At 27.7% G+C, this 26512-nt stretch overlaps 1 protein-coding gene and 1 long non-coding RNA gene across 2 annotated transcripts in view; one reads left to right on the top strand and one right to left on the bottom strand.

Annotated features, from left to right (window-relative positions):
- LOC127284510 (uncharacterized) overlaps nucleotides 1-26512 on the bottom strand; it is a 54439-nt gene that overhangs the window by 5745 nt on the left and 22182 nt on the right. The window contains exon 4 of the long non-coding RNA XR_007843492.1: nucleotides 10449-10641. This is a non-coding gene — a long non-coding RNA (uncharacterized LOC127284510). The remainder of the gene's footprint in view (nucleotides 1-10448; nucleotides 10642-26512) is intronic.
- LOC127284507 (uncharacterized) lies at nucleotides 373-12783 on the top strand. Its single transcript, XM_051309965.1, has 2 exons — nucleotides 373-989; nucleotides 11795-12783. The coding sequence occupies exons 1-2, from the start codon at nucleotides 710-712 to the stop codon at nucleotides 11908-11910; spliced, it is 396 nt and encodes a 131-aa protein (XP_051165922.1). The 5' UTR covers nucleotides 373-709; the 3' UTR covers nucleotides 11911-12783.

Genomic DNA, 26512 nt, shown 5'->3' with positions numbered 1-26512 from the left:
ATTTTAGCAATATTTTTATTACTATATTAATTTTTTATTTTCTATTTTTTGTGATTTACTAGTTTTTTCATAGTTTACTATTTTTTGTTTTTTTAAACAGAAGAATTAAAAAAAAACAAAATATTACGTATGGGGAGAGATATTTTTGTCTCGTTGATCAGAATATAGCAAAATAGGAATGTTTGAAAAACAATAAAAAAAAAGAATATAGACGGCCCTGGATTCTATGCTTATTAGCATAATACGTTGGCTATAGATAAAATTGGCGCGCGTTTTAACAGCGCATATTTCCAGCGCACCAATAGAATTTAAACTTAAAATCTATGGGAAGGGACGACCTCGTGGTTTCGAACGGACTCTTGAGCGTTATGATCGAAGCAGAACTCTCCCGTCTTTCCTCTGATGAGGTTCTAACGAATAGTGCCTTTGACATTACATCTATTTCGAAATAGACTTTCATCATCACTCTAAACAACAACAAAAAAAATACGTGTCAAATCTCGTTCCTTTTTTTCTCAAATCGTATCCATTAAACGTGAACGGAAAAAAAAAATAATTTTCGGAGTAAAAAACATTTGAACAAAAAACAAAAAAAAAAAATTTGTTACAGTGAATTATTGAGTAGTGACTCAAATTTTGTTTTCGTTTTTCTCTCTCATATAAAAAAGGATTTTTTTATAAAAATTTAAAAATTCAGGAAAAAGAGAAAATGTTGGCGGCATCATTTTGCCGGGAGTTGCATTTTACTGTGTTACCCCCAACGATAAATTCGAGGGTGCCACGCTGTTTGTTTGGCAGTCCAAGCACCAAGGATACGATGGATCTTCTTCAAGATGCTTTGGACATTGAGAGAACAAGATTTGCCAGTAAATGGGGAGTTGATCCTAGATCAGAGAATGATAAGGAAAATATTCTTCCAAGGTTTGAGAAAGTTGAGAGATCACCACGAAAAAGATGCAGTCCATACTCGAGGCAAACTAATATTCATGGTAAGTTTTTTTTTTTAATTTCAAAAAAAAAAAAAAAAATTTTTTTATTTTATCTTAAATTTATTTCATTTTTTTGGAACTATTCGAAAAATAACAATACGTTATTTTTTTTTTAATAAAATCCGTAAGTTTCTTTACTCGCATGAAAACCACGTGGCTCGATCGTCGTCGTCGTTCCCGCCTACAAATTCTGTCGGCGTGGCATTTTTCTCACCGTGTGTGTGTGTGTATGTATGTATGTTTGAGAGAAAAAATCAATTTTCTCCCTTTTCTAATCAGTAAATTTAATAATTTTTCATGGCAAATAATTTATTTCTATTTATTTTATTTATTTATTAATAATTTTTTCCATATTTTTGAAATTTTATGTGATGAAATTAATTCTAAATATTATCGTGTGTGTGTACACAAATAAATTTTAAAAAATATATAATTTTTTTTTCAGAAAATTATTAATTTTTAAAAATTAATAATAAATATTAAAAAAAAATTACAAAAAAAATTATTTTGGTGTAAAATTAATTTTGGGAAAATTGTTTTTTTGTTTTTTTATGATAATGTAAAATACGATAATTGTAAAAATAGATTTTTATTTTAAATTTTTGGGTTCGAATTGAAAGAATTGCAATTTAAAATTGTAGTGGCTTCTTGGTTCTTTCGAAATTTGAATATAGACGCAAAAAGCCAAGCTGCTAAATGGAAATTTCCTCTTCCTGTCTCGCATGATATTCAACATATATACATATATATATCAACATAAGAAACTATTTTCTATTTATTCTGAGAAAAGTCTTCAAATATCGAAAATTATCCAAAAATTTTGAATTTTCTTTACTTTAAAAATAAATATAAAAAAAAATATAAAAGATTTTATTTAGAATCAAATAATCAAAAAGAAAATAAAATAAAAATTTGTCTAAAAAAAATTCAATTTTTAATTGTAAAAACAATTTCTAATTAAAAAATTGATACATAAATTAATAGTAACTGTTTTTCGACCCTACTAATTAAAAACAAAATTGATAATATAAAAATTAAATTATTAAAATTAGAATTCGAAAAATTAAAATTAGTTCAAAAATCGAAAATAAAAAATTGCCTAACAAATTTGAAAAGAAAAAAAAAATTGCTTTTTGTTAGAAGATTAAAATTTGTAAGATTAATATCAACAAAAATCCACCATAAAATTTTACCTATCTTCTCAGATCTAAATTTTCCCAAAAAAAAAAAAGAAAACCTTGACTTTTTATACTGTTTTCAAACTATTTCAACCCACACAAATTCTATTGACAAAACCAAAACCGTTTGAGGTCCTAAATAGGGAAAAATTTTCGTTCCCGAGGTTCCGTGGGCGATACCAATTATTGAAGCCAATGGTGGTCGCACATTGAAACTTTTAATGTATATATATATATATTGCCTACGCCCGCCAACTGAACACGTTTTGGCGGGAAATAATCGGCAGTGTTCCTAGGTTTGACGGGAAAGCAGTTACACAGGCGCAGAGGCGTATTAAGCGAGTCGCGTGGCTCGAACCTGTTTTTCTTTGCGTATATATACCTTTGTCCCCTCTATCTTTTTCTCTGTCTTTCTCTCTTTCCTTTTCAATATCCCCCTTTTCTGTCTCTTTTGACAACCTTCTTTACCCCTCCCATGATTTCTCTTTTCTCTCTTTGTGAGCCTTCACTTTTACTTCTCGTCTTACGCATCATTCTCAAGTCCAGTCAAGTAGCTACCGCGTTTCTTTAAAAAAAAAAAAAAGAAAAAAAAAACTTCATACTTCTCTCACTCAAAAGACACGAGACCACATTTTTTTTCTGACCCATTTCATAATGAAAAGCACTGGAGGAATACTTTTCCAAAAATGGAAAAAAAATTACTATTTAATTTCCTATAGATAGTGTTGTAATGGTAACAGCATTGTTTTTCTTTTTTTCTTTTTTTAATCCGAAAATGGAAAAAAATTAATGTTTTTTTAATAAATAAATAATAACAAAATAATTCCATAGAATAGACTTGTAAATTTTTAAACATTAGGAACTGAAAAATCTTTTTAGAATGTAAATAATTAATAAATAAATAGTAAATAAATAAAAATAATAAATAAACAAATCGATTTATAAAATATAGTTTGCAATATTTACGTAACTAGTAAAATTTATCAGAAAAGGCCTTATTTAGAAGAAGAAAATTTTTAAGAAATTTTCTAATAAACAATACTGTTACAATTTTAACTATCACTAAACTCTCTAAACATTCTATAATTTTTTACTAAAAAAAAAATAGTTAAAATTTAGTAACTGTAGAACTTTAATATAATATTTTCACTGAAATTCAGTTATACTCCACTGAAAACAAGTAGAATTATCACTAATTTGAACAGTAAAATCTGTTGTACCGACTACTGCACTGAAAAAAAAATTTATTTGATTCAAATACTCGATTACTTGACTATTATCAAATAAATATTTATTTGTATGAAATAATTATTATTTGAGTCAATTAAATGGTATTTGTTTCAAGTACAGAAATTATTGGTTCAAATACAATTTATTTAATTCAAATAAAAATTATTTGTTTCAAATAAAAATTATTTGTTTCAAATAAATATTTATTTGATAATACTCAAGTAATCGAGTATTTGAATCAAATAAATTTTTTTTCAGTGTGATAAAACATACATATCTGTTTAAACCAGTAGTTCACGAAAAAAAAATCTTTACCTGAAACAGCAATAAGTTTCACTAGAATAGCGATAAGTTTCAATAGAAATAGCGATATGTTTCACTAAAACAGCGAAAGTATTAGCTATTGTAGAGAAAAATATCGCTGTTTCAGATAAAAAAATTTTTTGCATGAAGAATTTTACTCGTTTTCAATATAAAATATAACTGAATTTCAATGAAAATCTTACTGAAATGTTTATCAGCTGCTAAATTCCAACTATTTCAAAAATTTAGAAAGTATTTTTTCAAAGAAAAAAATTTATTCCAATATATTTAAAAAACGATGATCTAGAAGCACAAGCACATTGAACAGCCATAAATATAAAATGAGTTTAAAAAATGACTCACATTCCATGAATCATGCGAAAAAATGTATATATATATATATATAGACGCGCTTTGACTTGCAAGTTGCATTCCAATGTTTTACATTTGAAAGGATCTGATTCACCTTTTGTCGAAGGATCATTTTCTATATGGGAGTGAAACTCACATTCCACGCATATTTTACAATAATTTTGCAAATCTAAAAACTATGATTACATATTTTACAAGATTCTCAAGTTTCTTGGATTTTGATTCTCGCGCCCTTATTCTATACCCGCAACGGTTATTTCCTTGTCTCAAGATTTCAAAGGGCGATATATAGGCTATCCGTCTTGATAAAAATCAAAAAGTTCCCCCAACCGACGCGACGCATCTTTAAATTAGAGTTATCCTGTATAATTCGTTTTTTAAATAACAATCTGTGGGAACCCTTTTTCAGATTTATGAATATTTAATTAATTTTCGTTCAATTTTTTTTTTTAAATCTTTATAAACTGCTATAGTTTTTCTTTATTATTTTTTTTTAAACTAGAAAATATAAACTTCACATTTAATTAAAAAAAAAAAACTATTAGGTGACAATTTTGTTTAAAAATTTAAAATTCAAATTTTATTTTAAAATTTCTCATTCGTGATTATGTAAACAAAAACAAAAAAAAAATATACACGACAGTTACCCTATCAAAAATTAACTACTGGGGCAGTACAGCGCCAGTACTACCAGTAGTGGCGTGATATTGTTACCAGTACCGGGCCAGTAGTGAACTCTGGTAATTTTTGGTAGGGTAATAATAATAATTATTATTACTATTATTATTAATATTATTATTATTATTATTATTATCATTATTATTACTACTACTATTATTATTATTACTATTATTATTTAAAATCACTGGAAAAATGTAAAAAAGGAATAGGTCTGACAGACCGGGTAAAAAGTAACTTTTTAGCACCTATAGCAGTTTAAAGGTTAATAATCTAATAATAATTTTCAAATTTCGAATCATTAAATAAAAAAAAAAAATAGAAAAAAATGCAAAAATTAAAAAAAAAATTTTATAACGGACAATATATATATATAATCACGGCTATCTAAATGAGTGATAAATGACTCAACTTTACGGTAACGGACAGGAAAAATGAACAAGTGAACTGGTTTCCCTACTTTCCGGATAGTTTACTCCCACGAGGAGAGGAGAGCGAATTTCTATGCACATTGACCAAGTGAAAAATATTCCCAGTGTTGTTTGTTGTGTAGGGACCCTTGAAAAATCAACCGACCGAAACAATGCACGAGCACTTTCGCGACACCTGTTTTGCCCTTTACTTAGACTCGCTCGAACGTCTTTTCCCACGATTAAATCAGGCACACTGTGAACATGAACACACGCGATATTAGTCCAGGACCTTTAGAAGGACGTTTAACACCTGTCAAGAACCTTGGGGACACTAAAATATTAATGCTCAAAATATTGTCAACCCATTTTCGCATCCCTTTTTCCGAGGACAGAGAAATCTTTTCTTTATATTTATTATGCGGGGTTCAATTTTTCTCAAGGTCGATGCGGAAATATCTACTTTTTCTCATAAGCCAACTTTCGAAATAAATATTAAAAATTAACCCATTTTAATACTGATACGAAAATAATAATTTTGATTTTGTAAATATATTTTTTAAATAAAAAAAAAATTTTTTGATTTTGTAAATATATTTTTTAAATAAAAAAAAATAATTTTTATTTAATAAAAAATTTCTTTCAAATATATTCCCAGGGTTTATTTTTCTTTTCCCAACAAAACAAAACTTGGTGGGAAAAATTATGCGACTCAGCGCGACGACCCCTCGAATTTTCCCGCTGTTCTCAATTTTCATTCGCTCATGTTTCCCGAACCCCCTAAGGGGCTAGTCGCATAATTTATTCACTATCATAAAAGTTAACCTTTCTCACTCTCACTTTAGAAATTTTGCTTTTATTACATGAAAAATTCTTATTTGAGAAAAATTGACTTTTGTTTGCGGTGGGAAAAATTTTTGAAAATTTCTTTCAATAATAATTTTTTATTCTTTTTATTTATTTAATTCTAGTTTTTAAAAATTCAGTTATAAAAATTTAGTAAACTATAGAGAATCGGAAAAATATTTTCTATGAAAGTTTAGTCAAGTACAATTAAATTCTATAGAATTTTAGTTAAATAGAAATGAAATACTAATTTGAAAAATTAAAAATTCGACAAAAAAATAATTCTACTCATAATTAATGAATTTTTTTAGAAGCATCACGGAATCAAAATAAATTACTCCGAAATTTTTTGAGTAGCTTCTCTCGCATTGTACCAAAAAAAAAAAATCATAGCCCGTATAAAATTTTTTGTCAAAATTGAACAATAAAAATGAAATTATTTTATGATATACTTTTTTCATAACATAAAAATGTCTACGTTATATGTTCGCCTAAAGGGCAATTTGAGAATATGGTTTTGTAAAAAGAAAAAAAAAAATTTACACACGCCAATATTTTGTTGAAAGCATTTTTATCGTGTTTTTAATGTGGTTGGACTTTATGGGAGGGGGTTGGCAAAAAAAGCGTTTATAATGACTCTTCCTCGGGGTATATATGTGCCTCTAAACAATCTTTTCTTTCGATTATGGTCAAGCAGTTGTGACGGGGTAATACGCACTCTCTTTCTCTCATCTCGCACGTGTGTTAAAAATGTTCGATGCGCGATCGTTTCACGCAGATCGTTCCAAGCACTATGAAACAAGATTACGATTTCTTCAAGTGCATTCTTTCAATGGGTCAGAAGTCGTAAAAGAAAAAGGTTAAAACTTTATGCGAATTCGAAGAATGAAAAAGTTGTATTTTTTTTTTTTCATTATAATATCTGTTGTTATATTTTAAGACTCTTTTCATCAATTTGATGTGTTTTAGTGATTTAATCGATAATTATTTTTATTGTACTAAATATCAAATCAATTTTCTAATAATCACGGAAGAAAATTAAAACTGCGCTTGCGCTACTATAAATCTATCATTGGTAGAAATAGGCGCTTTTATTTAAAATGCTTTAATACGAAGGTGAAGTACGCAACGTTTATGATAAACGATTTTTAAAGAAAAAATTTTTTAAAATAAAAAAATTCTCTAATTTTTTGCCTAAAAAATATATCTTGTAGTTTTCATTAATCAACAAATTATAAAAAAAATATTTTTTAGGCAAAAAATTAGAGAATTTTTCATTTTAAAAATTATTTCTTTAAAAATCGTTTATTATATAAACGTTGCGTACTACAGCTTCGTTGTTTTAATTCGGTTTTATTATAATAAAATTAAAAAAAAAACAATAAGAAAAATTTATTTTTATATTTGTTACAATGTTTTTTGATTAAAATTATAAGCCAAAAATTTTGAACGTTCAAATGAACAAAATTTTTTTGCAACTTCTTTAAGTACGAATTTTATTACAAAATATTGTTTTAAATATCTAAAAAAAAAAGTTATTTAATTTACTGTTTTATTTTACATTGACATTATAATTTTTAATACTTTATAGATTAAACAAAAATATTTTATTCATTTGAACGTTCAAAACTTTTGGCTCATTAAAATTTATTTTTATCAATTATTTTGAGAGTAATTGTCCATAGAAATATTCTATTAACTGTTAAAATGACATTTTTTTCTGTATAAAAATCAACTTTTAAATTAAAAAAGAAAGTAACATAAACGAATTATCACGGAAAATTTTTTTTAACATAAATTAAATTTATAAATAATAATAATAAAAATAAGTATATTATGTTTAGTTATACACCCAGAGAAATGATTTATTTGAACCAAATAAAATATATTTGAGTTAAATAAACGTATATTTGTCTCAGAGCCTACTAACTTATTTATTTGGCGTAAATAAAAATTTTATTTGTCAGAAATAAATTTTTCTTTGGCCCAAATAAGTTTTTTATTTCAATGAAATGAAATATATTTGCAACAAATAAATGAGTTAGTAGGCTCGGAGACAAATATACCATTTCTCTGAGTGTAATATTTTTAAAACAAAATTAATTTTTATTAATTATTTTAAGTTTGTTATAATAATATAATATAATTATTATTCATTAATAATTCAATGAAAATTTTCTGTAATTTAAATAAAAGAAAATCAAGAATGAAAATAGCGAATATTTATTTGTTTAAAAATTATTTATTATTATTATTTATAGACTGAAATTTAAAAGAATAAAAAATATTTCTATAGACAATTAATCTCAAAATAATTGAATAAAATTAATTTGGATTAAAAAAAATTGTAACAAACATAAAAATAAATGTTTTTTTATTGGTTTTAGCGAATATTTATTTGTTTTAAAATTATTTGTTATTATTATTATTATTATTATTATTATTAATATTATAATTTATTATTTATAGAGTGGAATTTAAAAAAATCCCTTTCTAATTAATTAGTTAAGTTTATGCATAAATTTCAAATTAAATATCTTTAGAGATTAATTTTTCTCAGTATTTTAATATTGTTTTCCTCAATGAAAAAACCTTCAGTTTTTTAAAAATTTAAAGAAAATGAATATTTATGATAATTAGTATACATATTTAGTTCCGAGTCGATAAATTCCGGTCAAAAGTCGTAAATAAATTTTGTTTCGGTGTTTCATCGACTTCACGCGTTTATAATGCGTGACTTCAAGAAAAGTTTGGTAGTTTTCTTTTTCTTTCTTTCTTTCTTTTTTTTTTGAAAAGAATAGTGAATTTTATATCGAACTTTGATACTTCTTTATCTTGAGCCCCTATAATACCCAAACGACTTATGTGTGTAAATCGCGGGTGAATAAAGGAAATTCTGACGACCTGAATTCACGCTATCGTTTCTTATATATATATGTATATATAAAGAAGACGATCATTGTTGTCTTGGAGACACATAAGGCGTAAGGAAAAATCCCTTGTGTATATATGTATATATATGAGGAGTTTTTTGCTTGTAGTGGTAAAAGTCCGTTGGCAAGACTTTCCAGACAAAAATCATATATATATAGAAAAAAAAATGTAAAAGAAATTCGTAAGTAGTGGTGGTAGTTCGAGTCTCGCGATATATACACTTTTTGGACAAAGAAACTCAACGAAGAAAAGTTTTAGGTGAACGCGTCTTTTCTTTATATAAAATCTCACATGGGATTTTCATCCACACACGCGCGCACAGGTAGACGCACTTTTCAGATCGTTCTTTGTCCTAGACTTGCATCTGGATTTTTTTTTTTTTCACGGATGAAAAATTGAATTTATTCTTTTTTTTGGGGGGGAAAGAAAAAGAAAATTTTGCGCGCCTGAAAAAAAAGTCGTTAGAAAATAAAAATTCAATTTGAATATCAAAATCAATGATTGTTTTTTTAAAGTCAATTGCGGAAAAATTTATAAACATTTTTTAAAATGAAGATGCGCAGAAGGAATAAGAAAAAAAAAACAGATGTTGAAGAAATCTCTCTGTTCTCTCAACGGATCTTTTAAAAAAGGAAAAATAGTTCGCGCGCCATATGGCGTTGACCGTTAACAAACTCGCGATGAGACAAAATAAAGGAAATTTTTTTTTTTTTTTTTATCCAACATATGGTATTGGTAAATCTTTGCAAAAACATGTTTCGAAAAATAGTTTTCTTTTCAGAACAAAAAATTTTCAAAAGAGGAATAACGAAAAAATTTTTATTTTTTAAATTAATTTTTCTGGATAAATTTTTTTTCTTAAATTACGTTAAAGTAATTTTGAAATTTTCAGTTTAATTTAATTGCGGTTTGTTAATTTTCTTTTTAAACCCTTTTTCGCTATATACACGAATTGCAGACGACGACGACCGGTTTTTGAAGGTATTGTAGCGATTGGAGAACGCGAAATCTGCAGCAAGAGATTGCCTTTGGCAAAATTGTGAACTGCACCTGCCACGTGTTGTTTTGAAAATAAAAGGCAAAATAGGGGAGAGAGAGAGCCAAGAAGAAGAAGAAGAAGAAGAAGAAGAGTGGGGACAAAAAAAGAGGAGAAACCGAAGCAAAGAAAAAGGAAGGGAAGGTCTCAGGTGCTACCTGACCAAAAATAGGGGTGGAACCCTACTACCATCTCAAAGACGACGTAGTTTTGTGGGGCGACCCTTTGTTGTGGAGATTTTATATATAATAATATAGTTTTGTCAGGTTACCTATACTACGCAATAAAATAATCTACCTTTTTATTACAATGACCTTGTCATATGTAGAAAAATTCACGTTCTCAAAATATTCAAAATATTTTCAGAAAAATATTTTTTAAAAAAACAAAAATTTGGTTTTTAAAAATCGAAATTTTTATACATTCCTTAACAAAGAACATAAGTTTTTACAGAAAATCAAAATAGACTCACCGATATGAATTTCCCCCGTTGATGGAACAGATCCTCAAGGACGAACCCACTTGAAATCACTTTCAAAACGAAAAAAAAAAAATTTTTACACTAATTATTATAATCGATCGCGATTTTAGAAAATTCGAACACTCCCGAAGCTATTCGCGGTTAAGTTAAGTAACGCTGCTAAATTTCCAATCACCTTTTCTATCTGAAACAAATAATTTGTAAACAGAATTAATATTGTGTTAACCTTTTATAATCTTTTAGAATAATTGAGAATTATATAAATAAATAAATAATCTATAATGCAACTGCGCATGCGCTATGATAAATCTCATTAGAGGAAAAAGGCACTTGTGACGTAACATAACCTTCAAAATCGATTAAAGTCGTTTCGATTGGACGAAGAAGCGCGCGCTTATTTGAAATAATTTTGATTCGTCCAATCGTACTTTATAATTTTATAGGTTATGTTCATTTCAGCTCACTTATCACTTGTCTTAACAATTGTCTTAAACAGGGTGTCTACTAAAAATCTGAATTAAAATTCCAGGACTTTTTCAGGACTTTCCCGGACAAACTTATTTTTCCAGGACATTAAATTGTATGACCTTAAGGAATAAAAAAAATTTTTAGTTTAACTATTGTTTTCAGAAATTATAAAAAAATTAATTAATTACTTAAGTAAATTTTCATTTTACTTATTTAATGAATTTTTTTTAACTTGATTGACAAAATTATAAATTTTTGAAAATTTAAAAGTAAAATATAAAAAATTCAAGGACAAAAATTCAAATTCCAGGACTTCCACGACTTTCAGGACTAGTAGACACCCTGTTAAAACTAAGAATGCAGAAAATAAATCAATGTAAAAATAATTTTAAAAAAAAACAAAAATATGTTTGGAAAATAATACATTTTTAAAATTGAAAAAATATTAGTTTATGATAATATGAAAAATATAAAAATTGACATCGAAAATTCTTAAGATTTTTTTTTTTTTTTTGCTTTAGGCGATTTCGATCAAGTTTTGACGGTTGAAGTAAAGGGGCATCTAACGACTTTTACGTCTTTAGTGACCTTGCCATTCATTCTCAATTCAGTTGGCACCCCATTTACTGAACAGCACATGCCTTATTGTCTGAATCTTGACCTTGTTTTTAACCCTTCCTTGTTTTGATCTAGTTTCTGATTCTTCAAGTCACATCGCAGAAACCGCATAGAATTTTAAGTGGTTTTTTTTCTGTCTTTCAAAATCGATAATTACAACGAAAATGACAAAATAATTTTTTTAAATAAAATTTTAATAATAATTGATTTCATATTTATTAAATGCAATTTCTTTTTCTTTCTGATTACAGATTATTGGAAATCTCGCAAACTCAGCGAAGTAGGCAAAAAATCATCGAATAATTTGGAAAACTCCAATTGCAATAAGCAGCAAAATACGGAAAATAAGCCGTCATCATTGAACTGAAATATCAATAGGAAAATCGAGAGATATATTTTTATTAGTGTCAACGGATTTTTTTCTTCCAAAGAATTCGTGGATCACGTTTACACTATAAGAAACAAAAAAAAAATCTTGTATATTTATTTTCACATTTTTAACACATTGTAATATAGCGTTTCTATTAATTTTTTTTTGATTATTTTGCAACATTTAAAGCTTCTGGTAGTGGTGTACTAATGTCGAATTATTGTACTATTTTGTAAATAATTTTCACGGTGATTAATGGAGGTTTGGGTGGACCTTCGTGAAACTTAGGACGTCAAAACGTTTCTCGAAATCTTTATTGTAAATGAAAAAAAAACCAAATTTTATTTTTAATGCTAACTCCATAAAAAAAGTGTAATTTCTAATTTATTACATATTTTAACTTTACAACAAATAATAATAGAAACAGTTTTTCTTTTTTCAAAGAATAAAACTGATTTATGTCACATTTTAATTACGTTAATTAATTTTTCGATTTTCCTCACTACAAGGCTAGTGAATGAGAAACGTTTAAGAAATGAAATAAAATATTATTTTTGATTATCACGAGACAATATTATAATTCTTTTGTGGTAATCAAAAATTTGAGTGTATTTTTTTTTTTGAATTCTTTTTGAGACGAATTATGCCACGATGTTCCACCAAAAGCCTGAAACTGTTGGTTCTTAGAGGAACAACGATGCAGCGCCTCCAAAGAGTAACTTAATTATTATAAATGAAATTAAGTCTTCGAATTCAAAAAGAAGCGAATCGAAGCAAGTCCTATGTATATCTGAATTTAGACATTAAGGAAATTTCTAGTCATCTAGATAATTAAGAATAATAAATGATTTCTATTTCATCAAAAAAAAATTGTATTATATTATTATTTTTATTCCTTGAGATTAAATCCTTTTCCAATTTCAAAAAAACCTTTAATTTTATTTTAATAGAAAAAATCGAATAAAAGAAATAATAAAAATAATTAAAATTTTTTTTTAGATAACAATTACTATATAATAATAATTATTTAAATAAAATAACTTAAAAAATTTTAATAAAGTTAATTTTACTTTGATATAAATAAATTATTAATAATATATTTATAGTTAAGAAGGAATTTTTTAAAGGGCACAATTTTTCAATCCGACACGTATGGCTGGTTGCCTATCTAAGGAGTCAAATCTTCGTTCTGATTTCACAATGAAAACGTTAAGTCTATATATTCCTACAGAAATAATTATATCAAATATATTTATTCTAATAAATAATTAATTAAATTTTAAATAGTAAAAAAAAATTTTTTTATCATTTTTAAAATCATATATATATATATTTTATACTTATAGTAGTTCCAACGATTCAAAGGATCAATTTTATTTCTGAACTCGAACTAGATAAAGAATTACTTCTCAATTTCTAAGTATTGATAACAATAATATCATTGTATTATTCTTTGTAACTGAAGCTTAAATTCCTTTGCTATAACCTTTTATGATTATCGTTTAACAAGTTCATAAAATCAAACAAAAAAAAAAAAAATGTAAATAACTGTTTTGTTATCAGATTATTAAGAATTAAATGACTCTAATAAATTCGTATTTGTAACCATTTTTACTATAATTATTTATTAAACACCCGTACTAAGATTTTATAAAAATATCTATTAGAATTTTTTTTTTTTAATTAAAGAGCAAATAAATATTTATTTCTATTAAATAATTATTATTTGTGTCAATAAAATGGTAATTGGGGGTCGTCCATAAATTACGTAAGACTTTTTTCTGGTCATTTGAACCCCCCCCCCTCCCCTATGTAAGATTTTTTACATGCATTAGCGCCATTTTTCCTATTGGTCGTAAGAAATACTTGAACCCCCCTCGCCCCTAAAAGTCTTACGTAATTTATGGACGGCCCCTTGTTTAAAATACAGAAATTATTGATTCAAATACAGTTTTTTTTTAATTCAAATAAAAAATTATTTGTTCCAAAAAAATATTTATTTGATAGTAGTCAAGTAAACAATTATTTTAAAATAAAATATTTATTAATATTAATAATAATAATAATAATAATAATATTTATTATTACTATTATTAATATAACAAATTATTACAAATACAATATACTTGAGTTAAATAAACGTATATTTGTCTCAGAACCTATATTATTCCATTTATTTGCTGTAAATAAAACTTTTATTTGTCATAAAAAATTTTTTATTTAAATCAAATAAATATTTATTTGCAACAAATAATTATTTATATCGAGACAAATACATCATTTCTTTAGGTGGATACACTGAGAAAAAAAATTTAGTGTTTGCAACAAAATTGTTTGGTTAGGCAATTTTGGTTATTGTAACCAAATTTTGGTTGGCTGAAACAAAGTCGTAGAGTTATCTCAACCAAACATTTGGTTAGGCCAACCAAAATTTAGTTACGACAACAAAATAATTTGGTTAACACAACAAAACAGTTTGGTCTAAAAAACCAAATGATCGTTTGTTGTCCTAACCAAAATTTGGTTGCAACAACCAAATAATTTGATTCGCTCTCAGCTCATAGCTTAAGAGAATAGTTAGCTTAAATCTCTCACAAGGATGGGTAGTTTAGTTTCGTTTGGTTGCTTAAATACCAACAAAATTTTTTTGTTGGCCCAACCAAATTTTGGTTGCTCTGACTAAACATTTTTCTCAGTGTATTTTTAAATTTATAGAGTTACATTTTTTCGGTGTAAATAAAATTAAAAGCGAGATTAAAAGTTTAAAATATGCGAAAGGAAAATATAAAAAAAAAAAAATCGAAAAAACCGGAAGCCATGATAAATGGCCAGACAAATAACTAATAATCACGCACCGTGACGTGATGTGTGCTATCCAAGTATATATATACCCTGCTGAAGTTGTCATTGAGTACATATATATATGGATGTTATTTCATTAATGATATTCCGTATAGCTAAGGGTGGTTAGGCATCCCTTTTGCCAGTAATCGTCACGTGGATCAGAACGAAATCGCCGAAAATTAGGCAGCTGAAAAATAGTGTAACTCGCGATGGATCACTTTCTATATATATATATATAACGGACGGATCCACCTGGACGCGTGCCATGGGGGTCTGACATGGGGGTATATATACGTATATATATACATGTTTATTTCGTGTATGTACATATACCCATCCATCCATGGGTCACTACCTTTAGTTTCATGAATTTTTTTTTCTTCTAAATCGAACATGGGGGTGGATTGTACATGGCACAGTTAATTATAATATGCCGCGCTCAACATTAAAGATTAAAAAAAAAAAAAAACTCCCTCATGAGCGCAGCTGCGGTTTATTCCTCTCTCTCTAATGCTTGTCATCTAAATATTAATTTCGATAATTCCAACTAATTTTGCCAGTTTAGAAAATTGAATGTTCTGCTGATTGAATATTCCTTTCAAGGGAATTAAAGTAGGGGTGCAATATGAACATTCTATAAAATTCATTAGTTACACGGAAAGAAAATAAATATATCAAATTTTATAAAAGCATTTTCAAATTTTGTAAAAGTATTTTCAAGTTGTGGAAAGTATTGTAAAAAGCGAAATTTCCATATAAAAAATACTAATTATATAATAATAAAATGCTTGGTCTGTCCTTCTGCCCTAACTTGAAGTTGGTCTACTGATTTCACGTGTTTTTTGAATTGTAATGTTATGACGTATCAAATTTGTGTCAAATTTTGACAATTATTTTTCTCATTTTTGCCAAAGTTGCCAAGTTTCCGAATTTCGGAATTAGTTTCTTTAAAATTCCAAATTCAAATTCAAATTCAAATATTCAATTCACGAAGCTGAAGTACACAACGTTTATCAACGAAAATTTTTTTTAAAGTTGTATATTGAGCCTAAATTACATATATATTTATTGTAGGCGGAATATTTAAAGCATTTTTCAGATAAATATTCCGCCTATGTTAAATATGAGCCACCAGATATTATAACGACACAATAAAATTTTTACAGCGGTATTTTTACTTTAATTTGTTCTAAAATGAAAAGTTCTAAATATTTTTGCAAACAATTTACAGGAGTTATAGTTTAAACTATCCTTTAAATGATCCTTAATAATAATTCTTCATTTTTTAATTAGAAAAAAAATTATTAATTTTTTTGTTGCTCAGTGTTAGAATAGGGCTTTATATTTTTCAAACGGTTATATGTAGGGAATTTTCCTTGAAGACAAATTTCCTCTGAATAAAATGTTTATTGATACACAATAAAGATATTTGTAAATTTTTATTTTAATAAGCATTTTTTTATTATCAATAAACATTTTATTTAGAGGAAATTTATCCTCAGTGAAAATTCCCTAGATAAATGAAGCTTTTGAAAAATATAAAGCCTTGCAGCACTGAGCAGCAAAAACAATAATTTTTTTTTGAAATTAAAAATGAATTTTTATTAAGGATCATTCAAAGAATAGTTTAAACTATAAATCCTGTAAATTGTATGCAAAAGTATTCAGAATTTAACATTTTATAACGAATTAAAATGAAATTTTTAATTAAAAGTGATACATATTAGAAAAATTTAGTTTTTTTTGCTTTTTTCTCAAAAATTGTTACAAATACAGAAAAATTTATGAAAAGAAAAAAGATGCGCCAGGAAATTTCGTACAAAATAGTAATTTGAAAAAATTGATTTTTAAAAATTGATTTTTAAGGTGCCAGGGGCCAACGAATACCGCTGTAGAAATTTTATGTATCGTTATAATATCCGGCGCCTCATATATGTAATTTAGACGTAATATCTAAATTAAAAAAAATATGTTTTTGTTGATAAACGTTGCGTACTTTAGTTTCGTTTCAATTCTATTAAATATTTTCTATTACACTGAAAAAAAAGTCTGGTTAAAATAACCAGAATTCTGGTTAATCTAACCAGAATAAAAAGTTATATATACCCTTACTACTTTTTCTGGTTAAAAGTACTAGAAAATTTGGTTAAAAAATTCTGGTTAATTTAACCAGAATTTCAAGTTAATCTTACTAGAATTTTTCTAGTTAAAAATTTTTGGTAAAAAAATTTCTGGTTGATCTTACCAGAAATTCTAGTTAATCAGAGAATTAATTAAATTTATTATTATTATATTATATTATAAAATATTATAAAATATGAATTAAAAAAATTTGTATTATGTACATATAAATGCAATCAAACAATAACACCTTTACACTGCAATTCTCTTAATAATGTTTATTTAAATATGATTATTCAGAACTAAAATTCTGATAAAATGTGTCGAGCACGTTTTCAACATAACCTTCAAACTATTTTCCACACGAACGGGTTTGCCGTTCGTCAACAATTTTTTCACTTATATTATAAAATTAATTAACCAACCTTTAAACAGATCTTTTAATTCTCCCAAACCCCAATTTTCCAGAGCTTGGTTAACTTTTTCATCCATTCTTGCGATCCGCACGATAAACTATTCGAAAAAGAACAACAGACGCTATGCAGTGTCCGCGAACGCGCGTTTTTAACCAGAATTATTTTAACCAGAATAATTTAACCATACTTATTTAACTAGAACTGTTTAGTCTTTTTAACTATATTTTCTTGTTAAAATAACTAGAAATTTTTTAACCAAACGCATCTAGTAACTTTAACCAGAACTTTTTTTTCAGTGTAAATATTAATTATATAAACATAATTTTTATTATTATAATTTAATATGTATTAATTTTCTAATAAATTTAAATTATTAGTGATAATATTCATTTTAATTTGTTTATAACAAACAATTACATACCTAATTTGGCGTGCTTGCGCGCGTTTAATTTTGCTAGTTTTTAATAAACTTTTATAAACTTTATACAGGATTTAATAAAATTTACTATCATTTTAATAATTAATCAAAATACGTTCTACCAAATTTTATTATAACTATTGTAAATTTCATAAAAGTTTATTAAAGATTAGTATTTCCAGGGTGTCTAACGGTCAGAGAAAGTTAGGGAAGTCAGGGAAACGTCAGGGAATTTTGTTGGTCAGGGAAATGTCAGGGAAAAGTCAGGGAATTTCAGAATATTTCATTCAAAGTCAGGGAAATTTCTGTAAATTTCTACAAAAATTAAAATTTTTTAAGAATTATAAAAAATTTTTTAATCTAAAAAAACTTGAATGGTTTTTATTACAATTTGTTACTAGCATTAGAAATTAATTTATTGTTAAATATATCAGTAACCATATTTTTGTCCAAAGAAAGCAGAAATAAGGTTATTAAAAAGTCAGGGAAAAATCAAAAAATGTCAGAGAGGAGTCAGGGAAAAATCAAGGAATTTTTTTCTCAATCCTTGTTATATAGACACCCTGATTTCTTATATGAAAATTTCGCTTTTTACAATATTTTCCATGACTTGAAAATACTTTTACAAAATTTGTAAATGCTTTTATAAAATTTGATATATTTATTTTCTTTCCATGTAGAATTTTCATTTCAAAGAATTTTACGTTTTAAAAGAACTGCGCACAATAATCAAATTGAAAAAAATACATAAAAAAAATTCATACTTTAAATTTTAAATTTAGCGCAAAAAACTCAATTCTTCAAGTTTAACATTTTAACGAAACTGAAAACAAAATTTTTCTCTTCGAAGTTATGTATATTATATATATATATAAATTACACGATGATTAAGATTAAAGAACATGAACGACAGGTTAAAAACACGCGCGGCAAAGTGATGAAGAACACACACGATATTATAATATATATACATTGTTTGGTAAAAAAAAAAATACCAACCAAAAGAAAATTACATTGTGTCAGTTTCTCCAATATAATAAAAGCGTGCGCTAAATTATTAACACGGCATTTCTTCTTTATTATTCAAAAATGTTGCACGCTATTTTTTCTAAACCCTCAGGGGGAAATTTCATTAAAGAATACAATTTTTAGTCTTTCAAATACATATTATTTTGTATTTTAAAAAATTTAATATGACGAAAACAAGTCGATTATTTTGTTAATTATTATGAAAATTATATTCATGCACCTCATAATAATAATTATAAATTATTTATTTCAAATATTTATTAATAATTAAATAAATGTTATTTAAAAAAAAGACAAATATAATTCTCGGTATATTTTTTGTCTATTTTTCAAAACCCTTTTGGCAAAAACGATTCACATGAGAAAAAGAATTGAGAGTATATAAGCAAAAATTGTGTATACTTGAGTGTCAAGCAAACATTACGACAGATTTTATGTGCTTTTATATATACTGTGGTTTGATTGTGTTTATGGGATTTAACTTTGATTCAATTTCTTTGAATTCAAGTTCATTGAACTATATATTTATGGTTTATTCTTTGAAATATTTATATATTTTTATAAATGGTTTGTAAATATATAATTGCCTCTGTAGTTATAAGAAACGTATGTAAAAATAAATAAATTGATACACTGAAAAAAAATTCTAGTTAGAATAACCAGAATTCTAGTTAGAATAGCCAGAATTCTGGTTAGGGTATATTTAACATTTTGATTCTGGTTAGGTTAACCAGAATTCTGGTTATTTTAACGAGAATTCTAGTTAATTCAACTAGAATTCTGGTTAACATAACTAGAAAGTAATGTTAAATATAGCCTAACCAGAATTTTTTTTTCAGTGTATAGGTAATTAACAATTTTTATTTCTTTAAACGCATTTTCAAATTAAAGCAAAGGGTAAAAAATATATTACCTTGCTATGGTGTTACTTTTTCAATAGCTTTATTTCAATGCGCAAGAACAATGGAATCATTTTTGAAAAGGGATTTCTTTTTTTACTTTAGATTATATAATTATGGGTTTGTTCAAAATTGATAGATTGACTCATGTTTAACTGTATACCCTTTTAATTACATGTATCAACTAAAGAGAGTATAATAAGGGTTGGATGATGAATGATCACCGCGCAAAGGCAAAAAAATATTCATTTCATCAAGAAAAAAAAAAAAACTTGATTTAAAACAAAAATATCAGGGACTTGTTTTTTTTTAAAGCAAATTAATTACGTTTTTGTTGCAAATGAAAAATAAAACAAAGTCACGAATTTTACAGAAAATTAAAAGGCATTAAAATAAGCTGCAACGCTTATTATTTTAATGCCTTTTGGTATTAAAATAAGCAAAATTGGATTAAAATAATAAGCGTTGCAGCTTATTTTAATACCTTATATAATTTTCTGTGTTATTACAAAAACGCAAAATGAAATTCAATATTTAATTTTCGTTTAACAAAATTTTTAAGATTTTCTTTAATTTCAATAATTTAAGTCATTTTTTACTGTTTTAAATTTAATTTTTTTTTTAAATTTTTTAATAATTTAATAATAGTTACATCTTATTTTAGTACACAAATTGTTTGATGATTTTGTAAATAAAAATAATTGTTTGAAATTAATAAAATTAAATAAAATAATTAATTAGCAGATTGAAATTTGTATAATGAATAGATATATATATTTTTTTCCCCCGAGATATTAAATACGTTTACTATATATGAATAGATAATGCATAATTGCTCATCATCATATTATCTCCTCGTATTTTTTTAGTCGCGTGCCACATATTTATATATATACGTATGTGCGTTACGATTTCCAAAGAAATATATGTTATCATCATAATCAGCAGCTGTACGATTTACACCTTCTAAATTTAATGCAAAAAAAAACATTTTTTTATAAAAATTTTAAAATTCATATAGAAACATGTTCAAACTTGAATTTAAAAATTCCCAAATAAAATTGACAGAAAAAAAATGTTAAGTAAAAAAAACAATTTTTATCTTGAAAATCAATTTCTAAAACTTTTTTTTTAATTAAACAAAAAGGAAATTATTATTATCGGAGAATACAAATTAAAAAATACAAATATTAAAAAAAAAAAACAATTATTTTTAAATACAAATTCACATCTTGTGTATAATTCAAAAATAAAGTTAATGATTAAAGATGTTTTACAATTTGTGGCCTAATGGTTTTTTTTTTAATTAACCAAAAAAGTATTAATATTTAAATTTTGCATATATACTTTATAATACCAATAAACCAGTATAATTAAAATCAATTAATTTCATTAAAATAAAAATTATATTAAAACCAAAAAAAATATTATCACTCAACCTTTACCCAGGTGCGAATTGTCGGTCGGCCCATGGTCGGGCCGACCATGTGCATGGTCGGCCCACCTCGGGCAGCCAGAGGTCGGGCCAACTAGCGAATTGATAACGTCGGCCGACCTATGGTCGACTAAGTTGGACCGACTATGGGTACCATAGTCGGGCCGACCAAGGCTGCCCTAGTTGGGCCGACCATCCTTGCCGACGGTCGGCAGCCATAGTCGGGCCGACCATGGCAGCCATAGTTGGGCCAACCTTGGCTGCCGACCATCCAACTTGACGGTCGGCAGCCATAGTCGGCCCGACTAAGGCAGCCGAGGTCGGCCCAACTATGGCTGCCATGGTCGGCCCGACTATGGCTGCCGACCGTCGGCTATGATAGTCGGCCCAACTATGGCAGCCTTGGTCGGCCCGACTATGGCTGCCGATGGTCGGGCCAACTAGCGAATTGATAACGTCGGCCGACCTATGGTCGACTAAGTCGGGCCAACTATGGGTACCATAGTTGGGCCGACCTTGGCTGCCGACCATCCAACTTGACGGTCGGCAGCCATAGTCGGCCCGACTATGGCTGCCATGGTTGGGCCAACCTTGGCAGCTAAAATTTTGCCGACCATAAACATTAAAATATAAAAATTTGTTATACAAATAACATATATTAGTAATCATTTTAAATTCATTATACATTTATTTTATATACTTAAACACTAAACGCAATCGTAAACATACATATATACAAATTAAAATTTTTAACGCTCGCAGGGATCGAACTCGCAACCTAACGCACCGCAGTCTAATACGCTAACCACTACACTACGCAATGACATATGAGTCACGGAGAAAAATAAATGTTATAAGCTACAGCTTGAAAAAAATTAAAGTTAGTAATTCAAAATAATAAATTAATCACATATAACCTTTTTTCTTTTTAAATTAATCAATTACAAGTAAATTAACAAAAACATTTTACATTTGTCAATGGTAGGAGAGAAATTTACTTTATGATGGTCGGCCCAACTATGGGCCTTGGACGGGCCGACTGTCTCTTCAGAAAATTGAAATAAAAATAAAATGTTAATTATAATAATGAAAAAAAAATTAATCTAAAAATAAAACAATTTAGATAAGAAAATTATTTATATAAAACTTTTAATTTCAAAATAAATAAAAATTATATTATATGTTTCTTTTGAGAAAAATAATTCTGTAATCCTTGATATACCGACCATCGATATACTCGGCTGCCAGTCATGCTGACTACATTCCCCGTAGTCGGCCCAACTGCGGTTTTCAAAGTCATGCCGACCATTCTCCCCCTAGTCGGCCCAACTGTGGCTGCCATAGTTTGGCCGACTATGGGGAAGAATGGTCGGCCCAACTATGGCAGCCAAGGTTGGACCGACCTTGGCTGCCAAGGTCGTACCGACCATTGTCCCCCATGGTCGGCCCAACTATGGCAGCCAAGGTTGGCCCAACTATGGCTGCCAAGGTTGTGCCAACCATTTTCCCCTTAGTCGGCCCAACTGTGGCTGCCATAGTTGGACCGACTATGGGGAAGAATGGTCGGCCCAACTATGGCAGCCACAGTTGGGCCAACCATGGCTGCCAAGGTTGTGCCGACCATTACCCCCATGGTCGGCCCAACTATGGCAGCCATGGTTGGCCCAACTGTGGCTGCCATAGTTGGACCGACCTTTACCCCCCCTGGTCGGCCCAACTATGGCAGCCAAGGTTGGCCCAACTATGGCTGCCAAGGTTGTGCCGACCATAATCCCCCATAGTCGGCCCAACTATGGCTGCAATGGTCGGCCCAACTGTGACTGCCGACGTCGGCAGCCATAGTCGGCCCAACTTTGGGTGCAAATATTTACCATGGTCGGCCCAACTCTGGCTGCCGACCGGTCGGCAGCCAGAGTTGGGCCGACCATGGGCCGACGAACCAACTCTGGCGGCCGACCGAAATTCGCACCTGGGTATATATACTGATGATCATAAAGAACAAAAATGAAATAAAGAATTCCACAAGAAATGAGTGAAAAAGTTGAAGCAAAATAAATTCTCTCGAAGCGGCATATATAATATAGGAACGACTAAAACATTGAAATGACCTTTTCGACCTAATCATAAATTTCGATTTGATACAGACACTAAAATGTTTGCTACTGGGCGCAACGCTTCTTGGCAAAGAAAAAAAAAAAAAAAGAAGCCAAGCGAGGCAAAAGTATAGTCGTTAATGAACTTGGCCAAAAAAAAAGGAGAGTAAAAAAAATTTTTGCTGGACCCTGCCCGCGGCTCCTTCATATATAGTCGACCACGTGCAATAAATAATAACGCGTAGCCTGGAAGCTTTTTGAAAGGGGGGTAAATATCAGTGGCCACAAGCTGCGTACACAATGCCATTATCATTCCTCTAATGAACTCGCCAAGTGGCATTTTCGCAACGGAAACCGCTGAACACGCGCCCATCTTTCTTGTCAAAAAAAAAAAAAAATCGCGTTGCGTTGCATGTCACATTAGTTATGTAAATTACCTAATACCCCAAAACATCATATATGTACGATGCACGCGCGTTTATAATATACTTCGGACCATGGGGTAATAGCAACTGAGGGTTCAACCGACACTTCAATTAAGGCAGCATTCACGACTACATTTTTAGCGCAAAAATTTTTATTATCTCCCAATCGTCTAATATGTCCTGCTCTATACATGTATTCTATTTAAAAAAAAACTGGTTCGATTGACCCTAATCCTTTCTTTAGATATGAATAATGTCTAAAATTAATTTCTTCCAATTTTTATTTAATAGAATTTTCCTTTTAGCTGAATTTATATTCCAATTATTTTTTGATAGAATTTCCAATCTAATCGATTTTCTATATTGCAGAATTTTTATAATTGCGCTAAAAATTCACTAACAGAATTTTTATTACTACGAATATTTATTAGAAATTTTCATTTGTCCGCATTTTTATTAAGTAGAATTTAATTTTACAATACAATTTTCTTTATCCAAATTTATAAATCTTCGAATTATTTTTTAACCGAATTTTCATTAAACCGATTTTTATATTTACAAAATTTTTATATAACCAAAAATTCATTCACAGAATTTTTATTTTTTCGACTTTTCATTTGTCCGAATTTTTATTAGGTAGAATTTAATTTCACGTAAAATTTTCATTGTCCGAATTTATATTTGTTAGAATTATTTTTTCACTGAATTTCCATTAAAACAATTTTCTATATATTTACGAAATTTTTATATAAGCAAAAATTCATTCACAGAATTTTTATTTTTTCGAATTTTCATTTGTACGAATTTTTATTAGATAGAATTTAATTTCATGTAGAATTTTCTTTACCCGAATTTATATTTCTTCAAATTTTCATTTATCAGAACTTTTATTTGTTCGAATTATTTTTTGACCGAATTTCCATTAAAACAATTTTCTATATTTACGAAATTTTTATATAACCAAAAATTCATTCACAGAATTTTTATTTTTTCGACTTTTCATTTGTCCGAATTTTTATTAGGTAGAATTTAATTTTACGTTAAATTTTCATTGCCCGAATTTATATTTGTTAGAATTATTTTTTCACCGAATTTCCATTAAAACAATTTTCTATATATTTACGAAATTTTTATATAACCAAAAATTCATTCACAGAATTTTTATTTTTTCGACTTTTCATTTGCCCGAATTTATATTTGTTAGAATTATTTTTTCACCGAATTTTCATTAAAACAATTTTCTATATATTTACGAAATTTTTATATAACCAAAAATTCATTCACAGAATTTCTATTTTTTCGAATTTTCATTTGTCCGAATTTTTATTAGATAGAATTTAATTTCACCTAGAATTTTCTTTACCCGAATTTATATTTCTTCAAATTTTCATTTGTCAGAACTTTTATTTGTTCAAATTATTTTTTGACAGAATTTTATTTTTAGCCGAATTTCTATTTATTCGAATTATTATTTGACATAATTTCCATTTCTAATATAAAAAAAAATGAAATGGGAAATGAAAATGAGAATGAAAAACAATTAATTTAAAATGTAATTTTGTTTAATTAATAATTAAGTATCATCTGTGTATTCTATATATATATATATATGCATGAGTCTTTTTATTCATTATATATAAATTTTTTTTTTAAGAGGGGAGTAAATTTTTCAGGTATAAATGACATTTGTTGTCAGTTAAAGAAAAAAAAAATCGATACATAATCACACTCATAATGTATAACGCTGTATATGGCCCTTTACTAATCTATGCGCGCATATAATATCATGTGGTTCAAAGTTGCGGGGACGATCAATCTTCATTTGGGCGCGAAAAAAAATATGATCGATCGCAAACCGATCGACCATTCGCAAAAGGGAGTCGATCGTTAAAATACTAAGCCATATAGGAGAACACTGCGATGATGATCAACGTCATGCTAATTTTTTACGCATTCCGCCCTTTCTAAGACTACCGTAAAAAAATCATCACGTCTTTATTCATCGATCAAAAAACCTTTCTTGCAACTACTTTTTTTTTTTTTATCATGAAACGGGTGAAAATTTTACCCTTTTCAAAAGGCAGATGTACATTTTCTTGGAAAAATTGTTTTTTCATGAAAAAAAAAAAAAAATGATTTAAAAATTTTATTCTCGCGTGAAAAGGAAGAACGATAATATTTGAAAAAGGGGAATTATTTTTGCAGTACTTCACAGTTGGGCTTTAACTTTGAATTTTTACGCAATCTAAAATTAGTCGTGTGCCGCGCGAAGTGATGAAAAAAAAGCGAACGTGCGGAATCTGCAGACCGGATACGAGTGCAAGAAGGTGCATATTTGCTGATGGAGTCTGCGAGGAAAGAAACTTAAAAGAAAGAGAAACAGGGGACACGTGCGAGCAAAATGTATATACGTGTCTATAAATGTAAACAGTTATGTGCAGCTGGGTTATTCGTACAAAAATTTTTGCAATTCTATTTTCTCATTTCATTTCTGCACTTTTTCACAGATTTAAATAAAATTATTCACAAAAAAAAAAAAAAAAAAACTATCAATCTTTGCTACAAAAAATCTTTTCTTCCCAGAAAAACATTAATCTCAACAAAAAATGGAGATAATTAAAACACAGAATAACAAACAATAAATTATCCTAATAATTTAAAACTATGAATAATTAAAAATTAATTATTATTCTAACAAATAATAAATTTAAATAAAAATTTCAAAAAATTTTATCCTTGCAGAATTTTTTTTTTCTACAATATTATATTTATATATAAAGTGAGAGTAAAAGTGAAATATAATTTTTTATTCTTATCTGATCACATTACAGCGAGTGTGTTTTGAAACGTGGATTAATTTCAAAACTTAAGAATAAATTTCCGAGTCTTATTTCGTTTATGCGAAGATGGTTAAAAGTA

Source organism: Leptopilina boulardi, unplaced genomic scaffold (assembly GCF_019393585.1).
Source record: "Leptopilina boulardi isolate dan_hultmark-lab unplaced genomic scaffold, ZJU_Lbou_2.1 LbouV2_325, whole genome shotgun sequence".
NCBI classification, from domain to species: Eukaryota; Metazoa; Arthropoda; class Insecta; order Hymenoptera; family Figitidae; genus Leptopilina; species Leptopilina boulardi.
This window is presented reverse-complemented; position numbering and strand designations above follow the sequence as displayed.

Bases quoted from the DNA above. Each gene is read 5' to 3' on its own strand.
- LOC127284507 (XM_051309965.1), top strand. From the start codon at position 710: ATGTTGGCGGCATCATTTTGCCGGGAGTTGCATTTTACTGTGTTACCC. The intron at 990-11,794 runs GTAAGTTTTTTT...TTCTGATTACAG, and splicing joins GAGGCAAACTAATATTCATG to ATTATTGGAAATCTCGCAAA.